This window comes from Stegodyphus dumicola, chromosome 10 (assembly GCF_044657685.1).
Source record: "Stegodyphus dumicola isolate Sdum_Otavi_A_Nest chromosome 10, ASM4465768v1".
NCBI classification, from domain to species: domain Eukaryota; kingdom Metazoa; phylum Arthropoda; class Arachnida; order Araneae; family Eresidae; genus Stegodyphus; species Stegodyphus dumicola.
Genome location: NC_140777.1, coordinates 15,156,044 through 15,178,694, shown reverse-complemented (window position 1 = coordinate 15,178,694; position 22,651 = coordinate 15,156,044). Strand labels below are relative to the sequence as shown.

The window sequence follows — 22,651 nt, the reverse complement described above, 5'->3', positions numbered from 1 at the left end:
TAATTTCATTTTTGCATTCTGCGTCGTTCAAATTAAATAATGAAAAATCTGCATGCATCTGTGTCTGTTTCTCGCAACGTGAAAAAACAATGATACCTAGAGCAATTATTCTTCTTCCGAAGTACACAGCGGTATGTTTTTACTTAAAAAATAAATTTTGGAGACTTGTCTTCGTGCAATATTCGGCAACAGCCGGCTATCTAGAAAATGTGTTTCTCATTTTTCCCTTTAGAAAATTTTCAACAAAATTTTATATTACTGCCGAAATTTTACCGCAGTTTCTTCCATTGCTTGCGAATTCCACAAGCTTATATTTTAAAACTAATTTTACGGAAAAAAATATCATGATTTGTGTATAAAACCTGTTGAAACTTGAAATACAACAAAATAAAACGCATACCAAAATGACGCCGTTGTTTGACTGAAACGATTGTTGTGAGCATGGTTGCCAGATTTTGGCACTTTCTGAAAAGTTGGCTACTTCTACTAAGATGGTTGCTATAGTGCGTAAGTACCGTATAATATAACATGAAAATCTAAAGAAGCGAAGCTTTGCCAGAAATATAAGAATACAGACCATTTAGCAACATTTGGGATTGGTCCCTGTATAATTGTAATGTGTATTGTAATTGAATAACTGTAATTAATTTAACTGTAACCGTATTTTCATGTTATATAAAAAAAATTTGGTTTAATCCTAGTATCCAGTGCACACGGGATTTGGCGACTTTATAATGAGCAGTAAAAATGGGACATATACAATGAGTAGTTAACGGGTATTTCAATGAAAATATACAGTTAAACAGAGTATATACTATGTATATAGTATATATACTATGTGTGTATATACATATCTATGTGTGTATAGTGTATATATATATATATAGACGTTCTTTGGATCATTTTTGGTGTTGGCGATAATTTTCAAAGTCACGCCAAGGCTGCACCGTATACTAGGATTTTACCGAATTAAATGTAAAAAGTTTTCAGATTTTTACATGCAGTGACCAATCAGTTTACAATTTATATTTTAGTTTAATCCTAGTATCCAGTGCACATGGGATTTGGCTACTTTTGGCGACATTATGATAAGCAGCAAAAACGGGACATATACGATGAGTAGTAAACGGGTCATTCAAAGAATATATATAGTTATACATAGTGTATACTATGTATATACACACATAGTATATAGTGTATAGTATATTGATGTTCTTTGGATCATTTCTGGAGTTGGCGATAATTTTCAAAATCGCGCCAAGGCTGCACCATATACTAGGATTTTACCAAAAATTTCGCATATAATTTCCCTAAAATTACTTACATCTGTACAAAATTTGTAACAATACCTTTTTTGGTACTTACGTATTATCGCAACGAGGTGCGCGATTTGTAAGTTTGAGTAAAAAAGTGTGAATAGAAAGAAAATGTACATTTATTAATTACAGATAATTTTTAATACAGTTTTTTATATTATTTTGTTTTAAAATATAAAATAGCAATTAAACCCTTCCGGTTTCGAATTTGAATAAGTTGCAGAATTATTGTTTCGGCGGAAATCTTTTGGCTATTGCTTTTAGCACTGATTGTAAACCGTCTTCGTCATTAACAGCTTCAGCTTGGCACCATGTAAATTCGATAAGGTATGAGTCAAGATGATGATGGGCTGTTCCTCCCTGTTTTTTGTTGCACCATTTGGCTGAGCCCCACATGCGCTCTACATGTTGTGTGTTGTGTTTTATTCTAGGATGTGTGTGAACACCCGTGTTGGGATCCACAAAGTTATATTTGTGATTAACAGTTCCATGCAGAAATGCAGCATTTTCGAACTCACTTGTATTGTACCCTTTCCAGCAATCTGAATAAATGATGCTTCCTTGATATTTTCGCAAATGTTTTCCATGAAGCTAACGGCGCTTAAGTACAGTAACAAAAAAAGTCTCTTTCTTTTCTCGGCAAATTCCGCCAAAAACCCATTGCTGTGGTAGTACACACCCAGTGTTATTTTTCCTTTTTTACAAATAAATTCTCTTTACAAAACTACATATAACACGTAGGGTTGCCAAATTTGGCAATTTATGCGAATTTTGGCCTGGTTGCGTTAATACGTAAGTACCCCTTTTTTTTACAAACTACAAAAATGTTAAAAATATTCGAAATTTCAGTCATTAAATTACTTAATGTAGATTTAAAAAGTTCTAACTGAGTGTAATCTTCGAAACCGTAACTCACGGTAATTTTCTCTTGTAGTTAAATTAACCTAGTCCTAAGCTACACGTTTCTTTATCTTAAGTGTTATAAATTCCATTACCTAATCACAAACGGGCTTTAGTGTAGAATTGGGTGCCCCTTCGATTGGCCACATTTTTTAAAAAATTTTGGCGATGAAACCTCACTTCTGGTTACCACGATTGTTTTAAATTTGTTTTAGCTTCCTGATTTTATTTAAATGAAAATAGATTGATGTGTACATGGACATATTTAAGGCAGTGCGCAATGCCTAGTTTGTGCAATTCTAGGATGTTTTTTTTAAGTAAAAACATATCGATGTGTACATGGACACAGATCTTGTGCAATTCTTCGACTTCTTATTTTGGTTTTGTGTAGCGGCCATCTTGAAATTGTGACTTCCTGGCGCCGAACTTGGTGTCAAGAAAGAATCGCCAATAAACAAGGGGCATCCAATTGTAAACTTTTACCCACAAAAGATATAGAAATGTACTGACTCACCAAGTGCACTGCAGCTCTGTACTCGATGGCCACAAACCCGTATATTCCATCGTTGATATTTAGTAGATTGCATTCTATTGACTTGTTGTCGTACACCTTCATTACAACTCAAAGAATTCTCAATATCATGACTTAAATTCAGTTATTTTTTACTTAAAACATGACGAATTTACTTAAAACATAGGCGAATCGCCAAAGAGGGCGAAAAACTCTAATTTTCCATTTTCCTACATCAGAGCACACCTCAATAGAACATCTACGCTAGTGGAACTTCAAATAACGACAAACTGAAGCTCCATGCGCACGCTTAAAAACCGAACCAATTCCTTTCCTCCGCTCAGTTGCTGAAAGTATACGTTGCATGATATCAAACAAATATTATTCATATTTTGATTTCCAAACAACATTCTTTATATAAACGTCTACTCAATAAACAAGTTTGCTATGAAACATCGAAATATATATACAACATTCGAAAATAACGCGGAAATAAGAACCATCAGTAAACAAACTACAAGAAGTTGAGTAGTTCCAATCCTTCTTCTCCGACAAGAAAAGGAAATAAAAATCACAGTATTAAATATTTCTGCGTATAGTAATGAAAATAGGAGCACGTACACACGGTAACCAAAATGTAAACAACTATATTTGTCCTTCAAACAGCGTCACTGGAAAACTTCCTGATTTAAACTATCTGTACTATTAAAATCTATGAGCGTCTGTCTGTTTTGTTTTTGGCATTATTTCCTCCGGAACAGCGGCGAGTTGAGCTTCAACAGAGGTATCCCCGAATTTCAAAAATTCGTAGGAAACCATTTCGACTATTCGCAACTTCGGACAATTTTAATTAACCGAGATATTAATTAAAATCTTTCAAAACGCTAATTTTCTCCCTCATTTTTCAAAATGGCTACAGTCTCGCAAACTGGAAATAAAAATCTGCTTTATTTCGAGAAGTATCATAACTGCTCGCTTTCAAATCGCAGAATTTCTTTTAAAAAATTTCGAAGTTTTATAAAATATGATATAAAATAGCATTCCGAAATATTGGATGTATTATTCCCGATTCCAAAAATTCGTTGGAAGCCATTTCGACAATTCTCATTTTCGTATGACTTTAATCAGTTGAGGTATTAATTAAAAACTCTGCAAACGATAATTTTCGCACACAATTTTCCGAGTGGCAACAATCTCGCGCGCTGGAAATAAAAATCTGCTTTATTTCGAAAATTTCTGCCATTGCTCGGTTTCAAATCCTAGAGTTGGTTAGTAAACAATTTCTAAGTTTTACAAAATATGAAAAAAAAATAGCACTTCCAATCTTTAAAGATATTATTAATATATAATGTCAAATTCTGACGTTAAAGAAAGCACGCGATTGTATGTGACGTTATTGCATGTCAAAATGTTTTCCTTACTGTCAGACTTTTAAATAAATAGCTGCTGCTGGCAAACTTTTTGTTTCATGTTAGGATAATGACACGATATCTTATTGCCACGTTAATTCAAAAGTTGCTCTGTTACATTAAATTTAAATCATGACGTCATACGTATACGTATTAATTTGATGTATCAAAAGATTTTGTTCTCTGGTTTGTCAACAAAAGAATTATTTAGGAATTAGTTGTTACTCCGAAAGAATAAAATAATTTCATTCATAATGAAATGTTTTTATACATTTTCATTTCAGTTGCACATGGAACTTACACATTTTGCTTTGGCCACAACCCGCTGATCAAATTAAAAAAAAAAAAAAAATCTGATGTGTACACACCACATGACTTCCTTGTACGGAATATTAAATTATACGCAATTTTTTCTTGCATTTCGTTTAAACTTATTGGATTTAATTAAATCTACTTCACCGACAGCGCATAAACCACAATAGAATAAAGGCATTCTTTAAAATTCACTCTATTTGTTTAACATAGCGACAATCTGGCGCTAGGTTCACTTAACAGTACTATATTTCGTTCATATTATAACTCAGAATGCACAAAATTTATATCATTTAAAGAATTATCTAATCGTTGCCACATGTTCTTTTCAAATACTATAATAAAGCTAGAACGATGTAAAAAAAAATTAAGCAAACAAAACAGAAAAGGAACAGTATTTCACAGACGATTGAGTATTTCTCACTCAATTAATACAGTTCTCACTTCGCGACCAGGCAAAAATACATAAAAGCTCAAAATATATGTATTAAAAATTACTAATTATTAAAAATTAAATTACTAAAAATTAAGTAAATCTTAAACACTTATTTCCTTGAAAAAATTCCAGAAAGGATTAAGCATGATTTAATTCGCAATAATAAATGAAGGCGTTATTTTTGTTGTTGCCAAGCTACGTTTCTCTAGATTCGCAACAAATACACTACTCTGCTATTTTAAATGCAAACAAGCAATGGCCGCCATCAAAAAAATTATTAGGCTTAGTTGCACCTCAACAACTTTAAAATTGTTGATAACTCTAAAAATATTGCATACAGATTTACTAAAGGCATAAAAACCTTTACTTAAGACAAGAACAACATAATTTAATCATTTTTAAAGCAAAAAATTGTACAAATTATAAACACATAAGAGTAAAGAAACTGAGATCACTGAGCCGGGCAACAGAGTGTACATATATATAAATATATTTATATATGTTTGGCGCGGCCGATTGCAACCAAAATACGAGGTGTACATCTACATGTTATAGTAGTCCTTTGGTGGTCGTGTGTGCTTAATGCATGATATAATTAAAGAAAATAAGAGTAGACAATCTCCTATAACAAAAGAATATATTAAGTACTAAATTACAATTTAAATTGCATTGCAGAGATCAACGCAGTGCTCGGAACACAGTTCATGCTACTGTCGCGTACAGTTGTCTGACGAGAAGTCTGAGTGAGTCATGCCGTCGCTTTGCTGCTCCGATTAAGGACTGGATTTTACACGTGGCGCCATCTCATGAATAGAAGTTGAAGTATCTGTTGGAACGCCACAGTACCCCCCCCCCCAAGTACCATCGGTACGTTATAAGTACTTTGGGTGAAATTTAACCTTTCTTCCAGATCTAGTAGTTTTAGGTTGCTCTTTAACGGGATGTAAGCTTTCTTCCGGGAGTGATGTTGATGAGGAAGTTGTTGGATCTTGCATTAGAAATGCTGGTTTGAGACGATCGATTCCAATCACTGATTGTTTACCATTGCAGATGATGGTGAAATGTTTCGGTGTTCGTTTGACAACTTTGAATGGACCATCATATGAAGGTGTTAAAGTTGGCTTAATTGCATCGTTGCGCACGAATACGTGCGAAGATGTCTCAAGCGCAGGATTTACAAAATAACTTGGCTGGTTATGCGAAGATGCTGGGGTTGGCGAGATATTGCTCATGGTCTCACGTAAACGTTGAAGTAATGTTGGAGTGTCGATAACTGGAGTAGATTCTGGGTGAAAAAATTCACCTGGCAGACGGAGGTTTGCACCATATAACATTTCAGCACAAGTGCTACCAATGTCTTCTTTGAATGCTGTGCGAAGACCAAGCAAGACTAGGGGTAAGGCTTCTGTCCAGTGTGTGCCACTGTGGCACTTCAGACCTTGTTTGAGAGATCGGTGAAAGCGTTCCACCATCCCATTTCCAGATGGATGGTATGGTGTTGTGCGAATATGGCGAATGCCAAGAAGAGAGGTGAGGGATGCGAACAAGTGACATTGAAATTGTCGGCCTTGGTCAGTGGTGATGGTGGTAGGCATGCCAAATCTTGAAAGCCACTGGGAGATGAATGCTCGAGCTACAGTTTCAGCGGATATATTTTCAATAGGAATGGCTTCAGGCCATCTTGTGTACCGATCAATACAAGTGAGGAGGTAAGTGTAACCATTTGAAGGAGGCAATGGGCCAACCAAGTCTAAGTGTACATGATCAAAGCGTCTTGCTGGAAGGTTAAATTGTTGAATTCTGACTGGCGGCCTTGTGGAGATTATCGTCGACTTAATGCCGTCACAGTCCCTGACAGATATCCAGTCCCACATATCCAAGACTGTACCCATCTTTTTCATGGAACAAACATATTTTCTACCCTCGATCTTGCCAGAGCATATCATCAGATTCCGGTGCATGCTGAAGATGTGCCCAAGACCGCAGTGACTACACCATTTGGTCTCTTTGAGTACTTATATATGCCATTTAGCCTTCGCAATGCTGGCCAAACATTTCAGCGTTTCATACATCAAGTACTGTCTGGCCTTGATTTCTGCATCCCATATCTTGATGATATCCTGGTTGCATCTACAGATGCGGAAGAACATTTTCAACATCTGCATCAGATTTTCACTCGCCTTAAAGATCATGGATTAAAACTAAATCCATCCAAATGTGTACTTGGTCAACCCTCAGTTTCCTTTCTTGGATGTCTTATCACCCAGAATGGAGTTAAACCTTTACCGGAAAGAGTCAAAGCAATTAACGACCTACCTCAGCCCAAAACCATCTCTGAACTGAAGCGTTTTCTAGCAATGTTAAATTTCTACCGACGCTTTCTGCCAAATGCCGCAAAAACACAAGCCTGCCTACATGAGTTTCTGAAGAATAGCAAAAAAAAAAAAAAAAAAAAAAAAAAAAAAAACGATCAACGAGCTGTCCCTTGGACTGAATCTGCATCTGCAGCATTCGTGCAATGCAAACACGATCTGGCAAATGCAGTCACACTTTCTTATCGCTCACCTAGTGATCAGCTCTCTATTATGGTAGATGCATCTGACACGGCCATAGGAGCAGTGCTTCAAGCCCATACCACTAAAGGACTTTCCCCAATGGCATTCTTCTCCAGAAAACTTACTAGTGCAGAAAGGAAATACAGCACATATGACAGGGATCTACTTGCTGTGTACTGTGCTGTTAAATACTTCCGGCACAACTTGGAAGAACACGACTTCATTTCATCATTTTCACCGATCATCGACCATTAACCTTCGCTTTTAGAAAAAACTCTGACTCATGTTCTCCTCGTCAGCTTCGACATCTGGATTTCATCTCCCAGTTTAGTACAGATATCAGATATGTCTCTCGTACTGATAATTGTGTCGCTGATGCCTTGTCCCGGGTAAACAATATCAACCTCACTACCCCAGATTTCCCTGAAATTGCAAAAGCTCAATTGCATGATGAGGAACTCAAGAACCTAATCTCAAATCCACAAACCTCCCTTCAGTTACATTGATCCAACGCTTAAAATTTACTGTGACATAGAGAACAATAGAATACGTCCCTATATTTTAGACGTGAAGTGTTTAATGCCTTGCACAATTTGGCACATCCTGGAATCCGTGCCAACAAAAAGCTGATCGCAGACAGATTTGTCTGGCCAGCAGTGAATCAAGACATCACAGAATGGACTCGTTCATGTATTAGATGTCAACGGTATAAAGTATCCCGTCATCACTTTTGGTGGTCGTGTGTGCTTAATGCATGATATAATTAAAGAAAATAAGAGTAGACAATCTCCTATAACAAAAGAATATATTAAGTACTAAATTACAATTTAAATTACATTGCAGAGATCAACGCAGAGCTCGGAACACAGTTCATGCTACTGTCGCGTACAGTTGTCTGACGAGAAGTCTGAGTGAGTCATGACGTCGCTTTGCTGCTCCGATTAAGAACTGGATTTTACACGTGGCGCCATCTCACGAATAGAAGTTGAAGTATCTGTCGGAACGCCACAGTCCTATATACAAAAGTTCAACGTTCTGAGGCTACTCGTTTTTGAGTTATGCGAGTCATGACGTCGCTTTGCTGCTCCGATTAAGAACTGGATTTTACACGTGGCGCCATCTCACGAATAGAAGTTGAAGTATCTGTCGGAACGCCACAGTCCTATATACAAAAGTTCAACGTTCTGAGGCTACTCGTTTTTGAGTTATGCGAGATGCGTACGTACGTACATACGTTCGTACAGACGCCAGGAAAATATCTCTTCAGAATTCATTTTAAAGCACTTTTATAATTTTTTTGGAGGAAAAGAGTCTTTTATTCTATCCTCACGTACAGATATCACGCAAAAACATCGTTAAATTGCATTCGAAAGCGGTCAAAATGGATACTTTCGTTGAAATATGCTGCCTGCAACTTTTCGCGACTACAATACTTCCTTTTTACTTTGTACAAGGAAGTAATAATGTGAATTTTACTATATAACTTTTCCATTTTGTTAACAATTGTTTATATATTCATAAAATGTAAAAATCTGAAAAGCGATTTTTTGAAGATTTAAGGGTCCTGTGCCCCCTTTAAAATTCTTTAGAATTATGGTCCAATCTTCTGTAAACTAAGTCAGAGATCTATTGAATTTTATAAAATTTTAATATAGCTTTAAAGTTATGTATAAAATTTCTGTACATGTAATACGAGTATAATACTCTATAGAAGTTTTTGCAAAGATTCTATGAAGATCTGTACATTTTCTAGAGATTTCACGCATGGAATTCTATGTAATATGTATAGAATTAGTTAACAGAATTCTGCTGAAAATATTAAAAATAGTTTATAGAAAATTGGTCCATTATTCTAAAGAACTGTAAAAAATGTTCTTTGCTTTAATTTTCTGAAAAGTGTATTATTTTCAGATATAGAGGCTTTTTAATATTTAAAAGCGTAATTAAGATAACTAAAATTTTCTTTTTGGCACTAAAAGAACGACATAAATTTGAATTTTTGAATAGAAATTTTTAATCCAAATTTTGAAGTGATCTATGAAAGGAGGTATGTAACTTTTGGAACAGAGGGTGATATTCTTTTAGTGTCTTCTTTTATTCTTTGAGATTTCAATATCATTTAAATTTTATTAAAATTTTTAAATAGAAATAAATACAATTTAAGTAACCGATAAATTTAATTAAAATTAAGAAATCATTTCTCTTATCAGGGGTACAAGTGTAATAATTAGAAGCATTAATATTGCAAAATGTTACATACAAATAAATTTATAAGTAACGTTAAGGTAGGAGAGAAAAAGTCAAAAATTGCCATCCAAAAATGATTCAACACATACAAATAAAAAATGTTTATTTTGCACATAAACTGAAAATCTGCTTTGATTACAGTTTGGAAACGTTAAAAACTTCTGTAGAACATCATTTTAAAAAACCTTTTTATGAGATTTTGTGAAGTAGCATTTCTACAGAATTCTGTTCTGTAAAAACTTTATAAAATTTCGCTAAAACTTTATAGAGAAATATTTCATTTGCATAGAGGATTACCTATAAAATTTTAAAGGAGTTTCTATAGAGCTCCTTCAGCCTCTATAGAGTAATTTCGTAAGGAACGTAACAAACAAGCGGACGATTATTTAAAACTTTTGAGGTTATTGGAAACTTTAAGACTCAGTCCATTACGTACAATATAATATAGTTTATATATTGAAATCGATCAATACACGAATTCCTTAAATTTTCCATTTAAAACTTCTGAATATAATTGCCATTAACTCGGCTCTTATTTATCTACAGAGAAGAAGATCTCCATGTTTTATATAAAAAAAAATTATGCATACACACTGGCCAATGAATTAGAAACCTTTGAGATTTTCATTTGAATGCGTCTTAGAGATGAAGTATGCAAAGTTTTTTATGATGTGGGTTACACGTGGTTAGAATGCTAGTATAAGTAAGGTGCAAGAGTGCTTTTCACGATGAATAAAGTAAAAACGATGGTCTAACCAATCAGAGCAGTTATCCGTGCGAAAGGTGGCCTAGTAAAGTATTGATCTCTGGCTTCCAATTCATTGGCCAGTGTGTGTATTACCCAAGTTGTGAAATTTTTTCTTTAAAAACCTTAGTTACATTATGTATTGTGTTTTAGTCTTATACTAACATAGATATGGTATGCAGATGTAGCAATTTGTGCAAATATTGGTGATAACATAAAAGGAGACCATGCTCTGAAAATGAGAAAGAAATAAGAATAGACTTTATACCCTGAAACCGTATTTCATTAAAATTAACGAACGTCCGCTTCAAATGGCACAGTGAAGAATCAGGTATTTGTACTTTATTAAACAAGAACTTAGAAGTAAAGGTGAATCCAGTCCAGAAATCTGCTAACAGTTGTAAAACCACCGTATTGTTTGGGATGTCCACAACCACCAGGGCTTCCCCAACTAACGATCCCTTCAAGGACCCATTTTCTCTCCTTGGAAGAATCGTCAGTAAAAACCATGGGTCCACCACTGTCACCACTACACGCATCTGCCTTTCCTTGCTCGTAGCCTGCACAAAACATATTATCTGTAACTGTCAAAGGTAGGTCGGATTCCTCGTATCCTTGTTCACATCTTTCTTGGGATACTACAGGTAAAACCGCCTGCTGCAGTGTTTCTGCATATGTGTCATTCTCGTTCATTCCCCAGCCTGTAACCTGTAAAAATTAAATATGAAACTCTTTTAAGATAACAACACAGAACTGTAATATTTACCTAATGTTATGAAAGTAAAATAGGCAGTAAATTTCAAACGAATAATTAAATTTATTTCTTATGTATCAGAACAAAGTTGCGTAAATAATGTCATTATTTGGAAGTTTTTGCTTTGCGAATACCTTTGGAACTATTTTACCGAAAATTTCATATATATTATTGCTCTTCACGGCTGATAAGAAAATTTTGTTATGGGCGGAGGTATCAGCTAAAGAATTTGGCGATTTTAGTTCCGAAATTCAGCAGTATTTTAATTTCTTCTGCTGACGGTTGTTTAAAGGGTCCAGAATTCCTATAATCAAATTACCCATTAAACCCTGGGTAATGGGTAATGTAAATTAATACTGTCCGCTCAGGTAATACAAATTAATATTATCCGTTAACCAATTAATATTACCCGTCCAAAGTTTCAATAACAAACTATTATCCGTTAAGCCCTGAGTAACGGGTACTATCAATTAATATTACCCACACGAATTCTGATAATCAATTAAAATAACCAGTCCATAATTTAGATAACGAATTTACAATACCTCCCAAGTCCTGGTAACAGGTTATATCAATTAATATCAGCCGTCCAGAATTTCGATAATCAATTAATATTACCCGACGTGGCATTGATAACGAGTAATGTCAATTAATGTTACACGTTTAAGCCTTGAGTAACGAATAATATCAAATAATATTATCACTTAAGGTGATATAATCTATCAATAATATTACCTGTTAATACGGTAGAAAACAATCATCATTTGGGTGTGTGTGTGTGATTATGGTAAAGCCTCGAGGGCTATCTTCCTAAGGGGAGGGATGCCTTCGTGGAGGTCGTTCTAAGGGAAACTGGCTCGTATACACGTTACACATGGGGAAAACCACGCAACCACCCATGCAGCCAGCCCGTTCGCGAGACAATCACCAGTTGGAAAGCTATAAACAGAAAAACTAGTTTTAACAGCTTGGTTGCCACGGTTTGGGTGATGTTGATTGTAGAATCGTTGAAAAACAAACAACTTGCAATATTTTCGAAATATATATTCTTCCGCTGGCAAACAGGTATATTTTATACGTAACGGTCCTTCTTTCAACGGAAGAAAATTTCGTTTTCTCATAAATAATTAAATACATAATTAACCTTTCAGAAACCAAAATTTCAAATTTTAATTGCCATTCTGTTGCTTCTCATTATGTAAGAAACTGAAATACTGATCGGAATTTAATTGAGTCGGCTTTATAAGCTCCATTAGTATACACTGAAGCATTGCTAAAAAATAGTGACAGATATCGGACTGCCTATTTTCGAATACTACGGCCATTAAGCCCTGGGACATTTTATAGCATATTTTCCTTGGGATACTGGTCACTATATTGTTGCGAGCTACGTTTTTGGGATGGATTAGTTGATTATGGCAAAGCACACTAGGGCTATCTTCTTAAGAGGAGGGATGCCTTTGTGGAGGACTTTCTAAGGGAAACTGGCTGGTATACACATTACAGATGGGTAAAACCCCGGAACTTTCCATGCAGCCAACCCGTTCGCCTGGAATCAAACCTAAGTGGGAACTATTAGTATTCAGCGATTTTATCCCTCGGCCGCTGGTGGATATGTTTTCGGAAAGATCTCTTTAGTATTTACGGCAGGTGAGCGGAGAGAATCTAACTCTTTATTGTAATTAATAATACACTAGTGTGCAAAATTGAAGCAGATTTTCTGGTTTTGGTCGTAATTCCGAAAAAAATCAACCAGGAGACATGAAATTCACACTACAATACTTAAAAGATTAGGAAAATGGAGTAATAATAATAAAAAAAAGAATAGCATGCATAATTTTCGGAATGAATAGAAAAAAGATTTACTAACAGAATGGCGATGGTACAATAAACTGTGTAGCAAAGAGGGAGAACAACAAATCTAAGAGCCTTAGTACGGGATATGAACTCCCCTAACTCCAATGGTTGCGCTGCACCATCTGTCGATACTCAACATCAGATTATCTAACAGTTCTTAGGGTAAGAGTTCTTATTTTTTAAAAAATATCAATTTCAACAGCCTAGTGTTCTCTGGAATGTAAGATCGTATTGCAAGGCATTACCCTAAAGTATCCCGTCTATATCCAATGGGATTTAAATCAGGAAAGTGTGTGGTGTATTTAATTAGGGCAAAGCACACTAGGGCTATCTGCCTAAGAGGAGGGATGCCTTCGTGCAGGACTTTCTAAGGGGAACTGGCTCGTATACACGTTACACATGGGGAAAACCACGAAAACGCCCATGCAGCCAGCCCGTTCGCGGGATTCGAACCTCGGACCGAACTACCAGTGTTCAGCGACTTTACCGCTCGGCCGCTGGTGGGTCAAATCAGGAAAGAATGACGGCCAATTTATTCTGTGGATATCTTCAGTTGCAAAGACCTCCTCAACATCTTGAGTTCTGTGTGCCGTGCATTGGAATCCGTAAAAACAAATTCGGAAACATTGGCACTCCGAAAATAAAACGCACGTAGAAGGAGGACAGCCTCATGGCAGTAACGATTTCCGGTAAGTGAACCTCTGTTGGAAATATGGAGTTGCGTCTGTTTGGTGATCAGAATGCCTCACCATACAAGCAAGCCAGAACACAGAATTGATTATTAGACTGAAACGACCCTGATCGGTATGTGATGTGACTCTATTGAGGAGATGTCCAGTCTTTATGTCTCTACACCACTGTAAAAGGTGCCAGCGATGGGCTACTGTCAATGGTATGCAGACTTCAGGACGGCGGGAGAACAGGCCGCCTTTATGAAGTCATCCGGTTACAGTAAGTACTGTCGTCCGGTTGTCGTGCGCAACTGCTGAGCAGTGTTGCTCGATGTCTGGTTTTGATCCCTTTTCACCAACAGGCAGATATATTGGTCAACAGTAAACTTTGTTTTCTTTTTGCTGATCACCACCAACCTTTCTTATAGCTCTGCCTGTCGTCTGGAAGCCTTTCCAAGCTCGTGAACAACACTTTTATCAATACCAAACTCTTGGGCGACAGACGTCAAATTACGCCCCTTTTTAAGCTTGTCAGTCATTGTACCACGTGTAAAGGCGTTCTGATGTTTTCTTCTAGCTATACTGCACGTTCTAGATATCTTTTTTCTAGAACTTTCAGAAGAATGACTGATGCCTTTCACTTTCAGAAGAATGACAGATCACTGGCTTTCGGAGCCATATCTGTATACTTGCCAGCCCTCTGTAAGGTCGGGAATTTTCTTACTATTTCAATAATTCCTTTTCTGGGAATTTCCAGAAAGTCGTCGCGTTGGCGATAATCGCCAAGGGCTGTCAGAAGAATTTGTGCCTGTATCTCAGCTTCAAACTTAGCTGAAAATTTTAAATATCGATCACTTCAGAATCACAAGGTCTATGATTCTATACGATGAATACACACTTACAAATTCATTATGTGATCACAAATTCGATAACACGAAATTACGCGCAAAATTATTACATAAAATGCTGCAAATAAATAAATAAATAGATGGAATGAAAATATAATCGAAATAAAGATATAGTGCCAATATATAAAAACCTAAATACAATTAAATACACTCAAAATATTTGCAAAAATACGTTTATAAATGCATCTTACTGCTTGCTTAACTTGCATGCATTTTAAATTAAATATTCCCAGTATGGAAGGAAAAAATTTTTTTAATAGCTTTTATTGTATTTGCTCTCTCCTTACTACATGTCTTTGTAGTGCAATTGGAAGCAAGTCTGGCTAGCAATCGGAAGGGCGGGAGTTCAAATTTCAGCAAGGGAATTGCACATTTTACCTTTGCTTCTCCAAAATAGAATGCCTACTGGTGTTTATAGTTTAAAATTTTGTTTGGGGGGCAAGTTTGCTGTTCATTAATTTATAGTTAACAGATGCGAATGAATTTTTCTTAAGGCTCTATTTCCCTGTTCATTTAAATCAGGTTTTATAAATCTTTATGCATGTATCACACTAATTGTTCATAATTACATCTAGTGAAAGGATAACCAGAATTTTACACTTCAGAGGAGTTTCCTAATTTTCATAAAAATTTCTTTACAAGGAACTTTTTAGACACACTAAAGCGATAGCTTTTTAAATTAGCAGTTCTGTACATACCCTGACACAAAATTAATAAGATTTAAGGGTATTTCAGTATAGTTATTTGAAACTTTTATTTTCATTATTTAATCATTGGGCATTAGAACTTTTTAAACACACTAAAGCGATAGCTTTTTAAATTAGCAGTTCTGTACATACCCTGACACAAAATTAATAAGATTTAAGGGTATTTCAGTATAGTTATTTGAAACTTTTATTTTCATTATTTAATCATTGGGCATTAGAACTTTTTAAACACACTAAAGCGATAGCTTTTTAAATTAGCAGTTCTGTACATACCCTGACACAAAATTAATAAGATTTAAGGGTATTTCAGTATAGTTATTTGAAACTTTTATTTTCATTATTTAATCATTGGGCATTAGAACTTTTTAAACACACTAAAGCGATAGCTTTTTAAATTAGCAGTTCTGTACATACCCTGACACAAAATTAATAAGATTTAAGGGTATTTCAGTATAGTTATTTGAAACTTTTATTTTCATTATTTAATCATTGGGCATTAGATTATCAGAGTTACAGCTGACATAACAGTGCAGATCATTTACTAACAAAAAAATCAAATAATCCCCAATTATGAGTAGTTGAAATAACTTACTACGCCTTTTTTTCCTTCTACTATGTTCTCTCGAGTAGTTTGTTCCGTTGGTAAACAGATAGGCTGTACTCTACTGTTCAGTTGCACAGGAGAATCCATTTGCAGTAGTGCTATATCAGCATCGAATAAGCCAGGATCATAATCAGGATGAATATGTATTTCCTGGATCTGAAAATGATTAAATAAAATTTATGAAAATATTCCTCCTTCAAAAATATTATATTTTACACTGCTCGATGATTGCTAAAGAGAAAGAACACTATCACTCATCGCAAACAAAAAAATAAAAGGAAGCAAAATATGGAAAATTAATATAAGTGCGGGTTGCCGTAAGAAGAGGTTGTGCGTATACAAATTTTCATTTCTTTGTCTGTTCATCATGTTCTGGTAACCGGCGGCAGGTTGCGCTGATGACTCCATTTTACTATTGGTACATTTGTTGAGGTTGCGTAATACCTACCGTATTTTTTTCAACTCAAAACATACTTATTTCAATTATGAAATATAATATTCTTACATATATATGTTGCTCTATTACATATATATGTTGCAGTGAAACACTGAAATCTGGAGAATGTCGACTTTCACCGGTGAATGTCAACATTCACATAGTCGCTTGGTGTATGTCCGAAATAGTATTTTCCAAATGCTCTTATTTCTAACTTACACCGGTCAATGTTGACATTCACCATGTACTAATGGTGAATGTTGAACATATAAGAATATTATATTTTCTTCCCCTTAATTCATTCGCGAAAAAACGCACTTGAGACTTAAAATAAGAACTTAAGAATATAAGAACTTAAAACACATACTACATTCAAAATGAGAAAGGAAAGTAATAGAAGTTAAAAACTTACTAAATTATGTGATTCAAATCTTATTTATTGCAACAACTTAAACTATTATGACACTTTTGAATTGCACAAGAGGCCCTTGCTTTTACAACTTCATTTATTTGTGGAACAATTCCTTTTGCAATGACAGCGTGTACATATATTCCTCTCTTTTCGTCCTACACGAGAACATATCTGTGATTGTCGACATAGACGGGTGAGGGTCCGAATCTACAAGAATGTAATGTAATATTCGATCTTTCACCGACGTATTTGGTGAATGTTGACATCCTCCGGTGAAAGTCGACATTCTCCAATTTCGGTCTTTCACGGTAACATATGTTATAATATGGAAAGTATAGTTTCCTCAGTCGAGAGTTCCAGAGCAGTTCTGGCGTCTTGTCTGGTTGGAACAATCTGCAAACTGAATTAGCCATGCCTCCTTGATTTTTCGGTTGTATTTTACATCCTCTGATTCGTTATATCTGGAACGATATAAGAGGAAAAACAATGTTATTGTTTCGTCAGCCTTTCTGAAGTCGAGAGGCTTTGACAACAGACACAGCACAGAACGCTAAAGTCTCTAGACACTGGTCGTGAAGTTATGCCTCCTTGCACTGTTAGCTGGAAGGAATTATTGCGGCTGCTACGTCAGGACATAATGTGTGACACATCGCAACAGCTTGAAAACGGGGACTTTTGGGGAACACACACACGATTTCCTCATTTATCCGTGGTCCGCAGCAATGTGATAGCGCTGATAGAAGATTTAAAGAATTTGATTAGTGCGAGCATTTGTTGTACCAAGTGAAATTTTTAGGGAAAAGATTTAAATGACGGTCTTGAAAGTTTCGTATGTTTTCCCGATATTACTTAAATGATTTTACACGTTGCCATATCACTGCAAAAATTGAAGAAGGGCGAAAAATAACATATTTTGCCAGAGAGTTTAATATCGCCCATAGCGTCACTTCAGGGCTGTGGAAAGCTGTTTAAGCAACTGGAACGAGTGTCATAGAGAAGATCGTGTTAGATATACGACGCCTACAAGAGACAGGGACATTACTCCATCGGCAAAAAGAATCAGGCGCACCACAGCTCGGCAGGTGGCGAATAAGATTCTTACTGTTGCAGAACAGCGGATCACCCGAAAAACTATAGCCAGACGTTTGGTAGAAGGAGTACTATATGCTCAGAGACCTGTTCTATATGTCTCATTATCTAGATAGCACCATAGTACTCATTTGCGAGCACTGCATTTGGATTGAATAGGACTAAGCTTTACGTTATCTTACTTTTTGAATAGGACTGAGCTTCTTAGATGAGAGGCAGGTTCAATCTGCCGTCGGAGTGAAACTCCTTATATTTCAGAAAAGGGACCGATATCCTATATGCGGTATCATGGTATAAACCAGCATCATGAACAATGGCGGCATGCCCCTACATGTGCTTGCAACTTGGGACTATAACTGGTCAACCACACACAGGTGAAGTTCTTCCGCCTAATGTTCGTCTTTTCCGTGGTGCTTTTGGTGATAAATTTCTTTTCATGATGACGACGCAACATATCATCAAACATTCTGTTCAGAATTTGTCTTGGACTGCGATAATATTCAATGCATGACATGGCCGTATCGTTCTCCGGTTCTATACTCTATTGAAAATGTTGGGGAGGCGACCTTTTAGTTGAAAATAGCTTTCAACGAAGCTTCCCTCATTTGAGCACTGACAGTGAAGTGGGATCAATTCATCAGCAGCGGCTGGATAATATTGGTCAAAGCATGGCATAAGTGGAAATTTGCATTGAACTTCATGGTGAACATAATCTGTACTAACAGCTTTCTCAAAGATGCCTGCTGTCGTTTATATGCAGTTTCTTCTGTGAATAGTAAGCAAGAGCGACAACCTTTTACATAGCGAAATGTTTATAGTGTAGTAAGGTGTACGTGAGGGTACGTAAGTGTAGTATCTGCCTAAATGGAGGGATGCCTTCGCGGAGGACTTTCAGAGGGGAACTGGCTCGTATACATGTTACACGTGGGGAAAACCACGAGAACGCTGTTGCAGCCAGCCCGTTCGCCTAGAATCGAACCCAGGTTTGAATTATCAGTGTTCAGCGACTTCACCGCTTGGCCGCTGGTGGGCAGTACTTTCCAGTAATCATAATTAAATCCACTAGGGTCTACTACTGACAGGTTCACGTAGTGTCACTCAAAATGAGTGACCATGATGGCATAAGAAATATCGACAGGTTGAAACATATACTGAGTCCTCTATATCTTGCTTTTTTTATGTAAAATATTACATAGCATTAAGATGAAGAATAAATAATTGGCATCCAAACTGAAAAATATTTTATTTACATGAAACGAAAACAGTTTATCATATTTGTTGTTACCGAATGCAGAGAATGGTTTTTGAGATCATTTAAATAGACTTGGAAATATAATGTGGATACGCAATGCATCTTTATTATGTAGATGAAGATTCTAGTTTTAATATCGTTAATATCTTACCTTCCTAACTTGCACATATTCGTCATCTTTGCTGTCTTTTCGATGATATTTGCCTAAATAAACTTGGAATTTGCTGGGTTCGATAGTCAAGGTGGTGCCTGCGTAGGTAACGCAATGAGCAGCTGTAATGAGCCAAATCTCGTTAAGCAATGAAGCACCACAGAGAAGAAACCAGCGGTTGTAATCTGGTAAGTAGCGCGCAATACCACCTTGCCATGGCCACTGTCCAATGTCTGTTGCATTCCCATTGACAATGAAAGGAGAACGAGGAGAATCTGACTTTCCACAGACTGTAAAAGAATAAAGCTATTACAAAATGAGTCGGCTAAGCTCGTTAAAATAAAACAGAAAATGGTGCGAGTAATGAATGGGAGCACACGAATTAAAATTTGCATAAAATTTAGTTACAGTCAAAGCACAGATGAGAAAAGCAATAATTGATTTATTTTGTCCTGCATGGTTACCTCTTGCAGAGTCGTAGTTTTTACCTCACATTATTTAGAACACATTATTTATAACATTTGTAGAGGCATTAGAACTTTTGATGCTAGAGATGTGAAAAATGTGCAGTGCTCTCGCCGGGATACGAACTCCGAAATAGGCGTCGAGAGTACTTCCAGGTGGTGTCCGCCGATAACATCGCGGAGAAAACAACGCAAGGCGAAAACGTCGTGCTACAAAACATCGTGGGAGAAAACATCGCAGTTCTAAAACATCGTGGTACAAAACATCGTCGTCGAAAATAAAGCGGTTCAAAAACTTCGCAGGTTAAAAACATCGTCGTCGAAAATATCGTGGTAAAAAATAAAGTATCTACAAATCATCGCATGACGATAACATCGCAGACATGCTTTTTTCAGGTTTTAATAACTGTAAATGGATATTCCCATAATGATTTGTAAGCGCAAGATGTAAAGAAGGATAATTTTTACTTTCATATTTTTTATTAAATATTACATTTTTGCTGAGAAAATAAGAAGGAAACTTAAGCATAGAAAATTAATACAATTTATAGCACTTAATAGAATTTTAAACCGACATAGTTAAACAAAGACCATTAATAAATAATTTTTCATAAAGTTTTTACTGGTAATTTTTCATAAAAAGTATAATCTATTAAGTTGCATTTAATTTTCTATGCTTAAGTTTCCTTCTTACTTTTTCAGCAAAAATTTATTAGTTAATAAAAAAAAAAAGACAGTAAAACTTATCTTTCTTTACATCTTGCTCTCACAAATCATTATGGGAATATCCATTTACAGTTGTTAAAGCCTGAAAAAAGCATGTCTGCGATGTTATCGTCATGCGATGATTTGTAGATACTTTATTTTTTACCACGATATTTTCGACGACGATGTTTTTAAACTGCGAAGTTTTTGAACCGCTTTATCTTAGACGACGATGTTTTAGGACTGCGATGTTTTCTCTTTGCGATGTTTTCTCCCATGATGTTTTGTAGCACGACGTTTTCGCCTTGCGTTGTTTTCTCCGCGACCTTTTCGTCCGCGATGTTATCCACATTTTCACTATTGGCTGTCATTTTAAAATCATCTAATTCTTCGTTCTTCATCTCTCGATTAATCCGTTGACTTCTTCCACATCTGAAAATCCTTCAGCTGCTTTTGCAATTTGTACGATTTCGTTGGCTTCTTTTTTCAATCAATAGATATCCTTTAAAATTGTTAATAACTTTTGGCCAGAGCTAACGCAAGCATGTATTCAGTAGTGATGAATGAAAGTTAAGCTGCATATGAATGAAGTTCTAGCGATGGACAAATTACATGGAAGCAATTATTAAGGTAACATCATGGTGTCTGGTGGGTGGAGGTTGTTATAGTAGCATGGTTTTCAAGTAGGGATGAGCCATGGCCAAAAATAAGAACAAAACAGAAGAATTTCTATTGTTTAACGTTGGCAAACTGTAAAGTGCACCAGAATTGCAATAATTTCAGACTTTGAAAGACTGCTAGAACTGCAACACTACTGCATCCTAATTCATGTTATGCTCAATAGATGGGAGCACGTTGTTTAATTCCATTAATTTTCAAATTGTCATAATCTATATAATTAATATTAATTAATGGAATTACTGGAGGCCACATGTTCCCCGCCTCTGCCCTAGCTGGTTAGTGTATTGGAGCAATACCTGTTCGATTCTGTAGACAAATTTCTGGCGCTCCATGCACTTTTACCTGTTTATCTGTCTCAGGTGTGAACGGGACTAACGCATTTTATGTCTAGCGATAGCTAGCTATGCCTCTATGACATTTATACCACCGTCTGAACGGAGCCATAGTGATATCTCGCACAATGTATGCTAATTTTTAGTGATGTAACTGCAGGATATATACCTGGAATGCAAGTAGGTGGTCTTCCACTCCACTGTCCACGACCTTGACATCGTCTAGTTCTGGATCCTATTAATTTATAATAACGAGATTCGCAGTCGTACATAGCCCTAGTTCCTAGGCGATGAACTCCAGAAGGTAAATCTAGTGATTCAGGCAGTGACGATTCCATTGAAGTTGGCAGAGGCAAATTCTTTGGCAAAGGGGCTGCTAAGCCAGCAGGAAGCCTTGCCAGCCTAAATAAATAAATAAATAAAAAATCTGAATGCTTCCAGATTTTATATTATGCCCAAAGGGGCGTTTATTTAAGATGTAAAGATAGAAATAACCAAATTAAAAGGGTAAACATTATTCATTGCAGAGCTATCGGTTTGAATAATTACACGCTATGAACATTTTGTGTGTTACCTTTATTTATTAATTATCATGTTCTTCGCAAATAATAAAATTCAATTCAACAGCAATATCGCAAAATAATTTAAAAAGAGCATATTTTTAGAATTTCCGATACACAGTCTATCGTGCTGGAGATAAAAATGCCTTTCTTCCATACGGTGCTACCATAACTCGCTTTGAAATCGTTCAGTTTTTTAATCAAAAACTCATTAATGCTTTACAAAATATGAAATACTTAATAAAACCAATTCCAAATTCCAAATATGGGCTTCTAAGATGCCCATATGGAGACGTACGTTATTTAAAATTGGACGGCTGTAGGTACCGTCGTTTTATCACAATGCGAGATACATACACTTATGCAAATTCTTCTTTACTTAATTTATTTAAATACAGCACAGGGCGATAATATTTGGTGGCAACAATTCAAAAAGTGATTCAGATTTTTAAAGGTCTCGACGCAAAATGCCAAAAGGAAAATAATTGCCCTTCTGAGCTAGCACCCTTTGGGCTAATAATTAAGTATAAGAATCATTAATTTTACTATAATGATGTAATAATGCTTTACTTAAATTTTAATAATCATCTAAATCTTAAGTCCATAAAGTTAAAACTGTCTAACACCCGATGACAGT

General features: G+C 35.9%; 2 protein-coding genes across 5 annotated transcripts in view; both read right to left on the bottom strand.

The window, feature by feature from the left end:
* The window catches only part of LOC118182923 (complement factor H-like), a 159,027-nt gene extending 155,804 nt beyond the window's left edge, over positions 1–3,223 (bottom strand). For 2 of the 3 annotated variants that reach the window (XM_085824634.1, XM_085824633.1), the window contains exon 1: positions 2,731–3,222. In XM_085824634.1, the coding sequence (XP_085680760.1) occupies positions 2,731–2,803 (73 nt within the window). In that variant the 5' untranslated portion in view covers positions 2,804–3,222. Of the gene's footprint in view, positions 1–2,730 lie in introns of all 3 variants that reach the window. The other variant, XM_085824631.1, reaches the window with a different exon arrangement.
* A 6,549-nt stretch (positions 3,224–9,772) lies between these two features.
* LOC118187151 (limulus clotting factor C-like) overlaps positions 9,773–22,651 on the bottom strand; it is a 120,891-nt gene continuing 108,012 nt past the window's right edge. For both annotated transcript variants that reach the window (XM_035357357.2, XM_035357356.2), the window contains exons 15-18: positions 21,624–21,856; positions 19,273–19,562; positions 15,921–16,088; positions 9,773–11,139 (exon numbers count right to left, since the gene is read on the bottom strand). In XM_035357357.2, the coding sequence (XP_035213248.1) occupies positions 10,789–11,139; positions 15,921–16,088; positions 19,273–19,562; positions 21,624–21,856 (1,042 nt within the window). In that variant the 3' untranslated portion in view covers positions 9,773–10,788. The remainder of the gene's footprint in view (positions 11,140–15,920; positions 16,089–19,272; positions 19,563–21,623; positions 21,857–22,651) is intronic.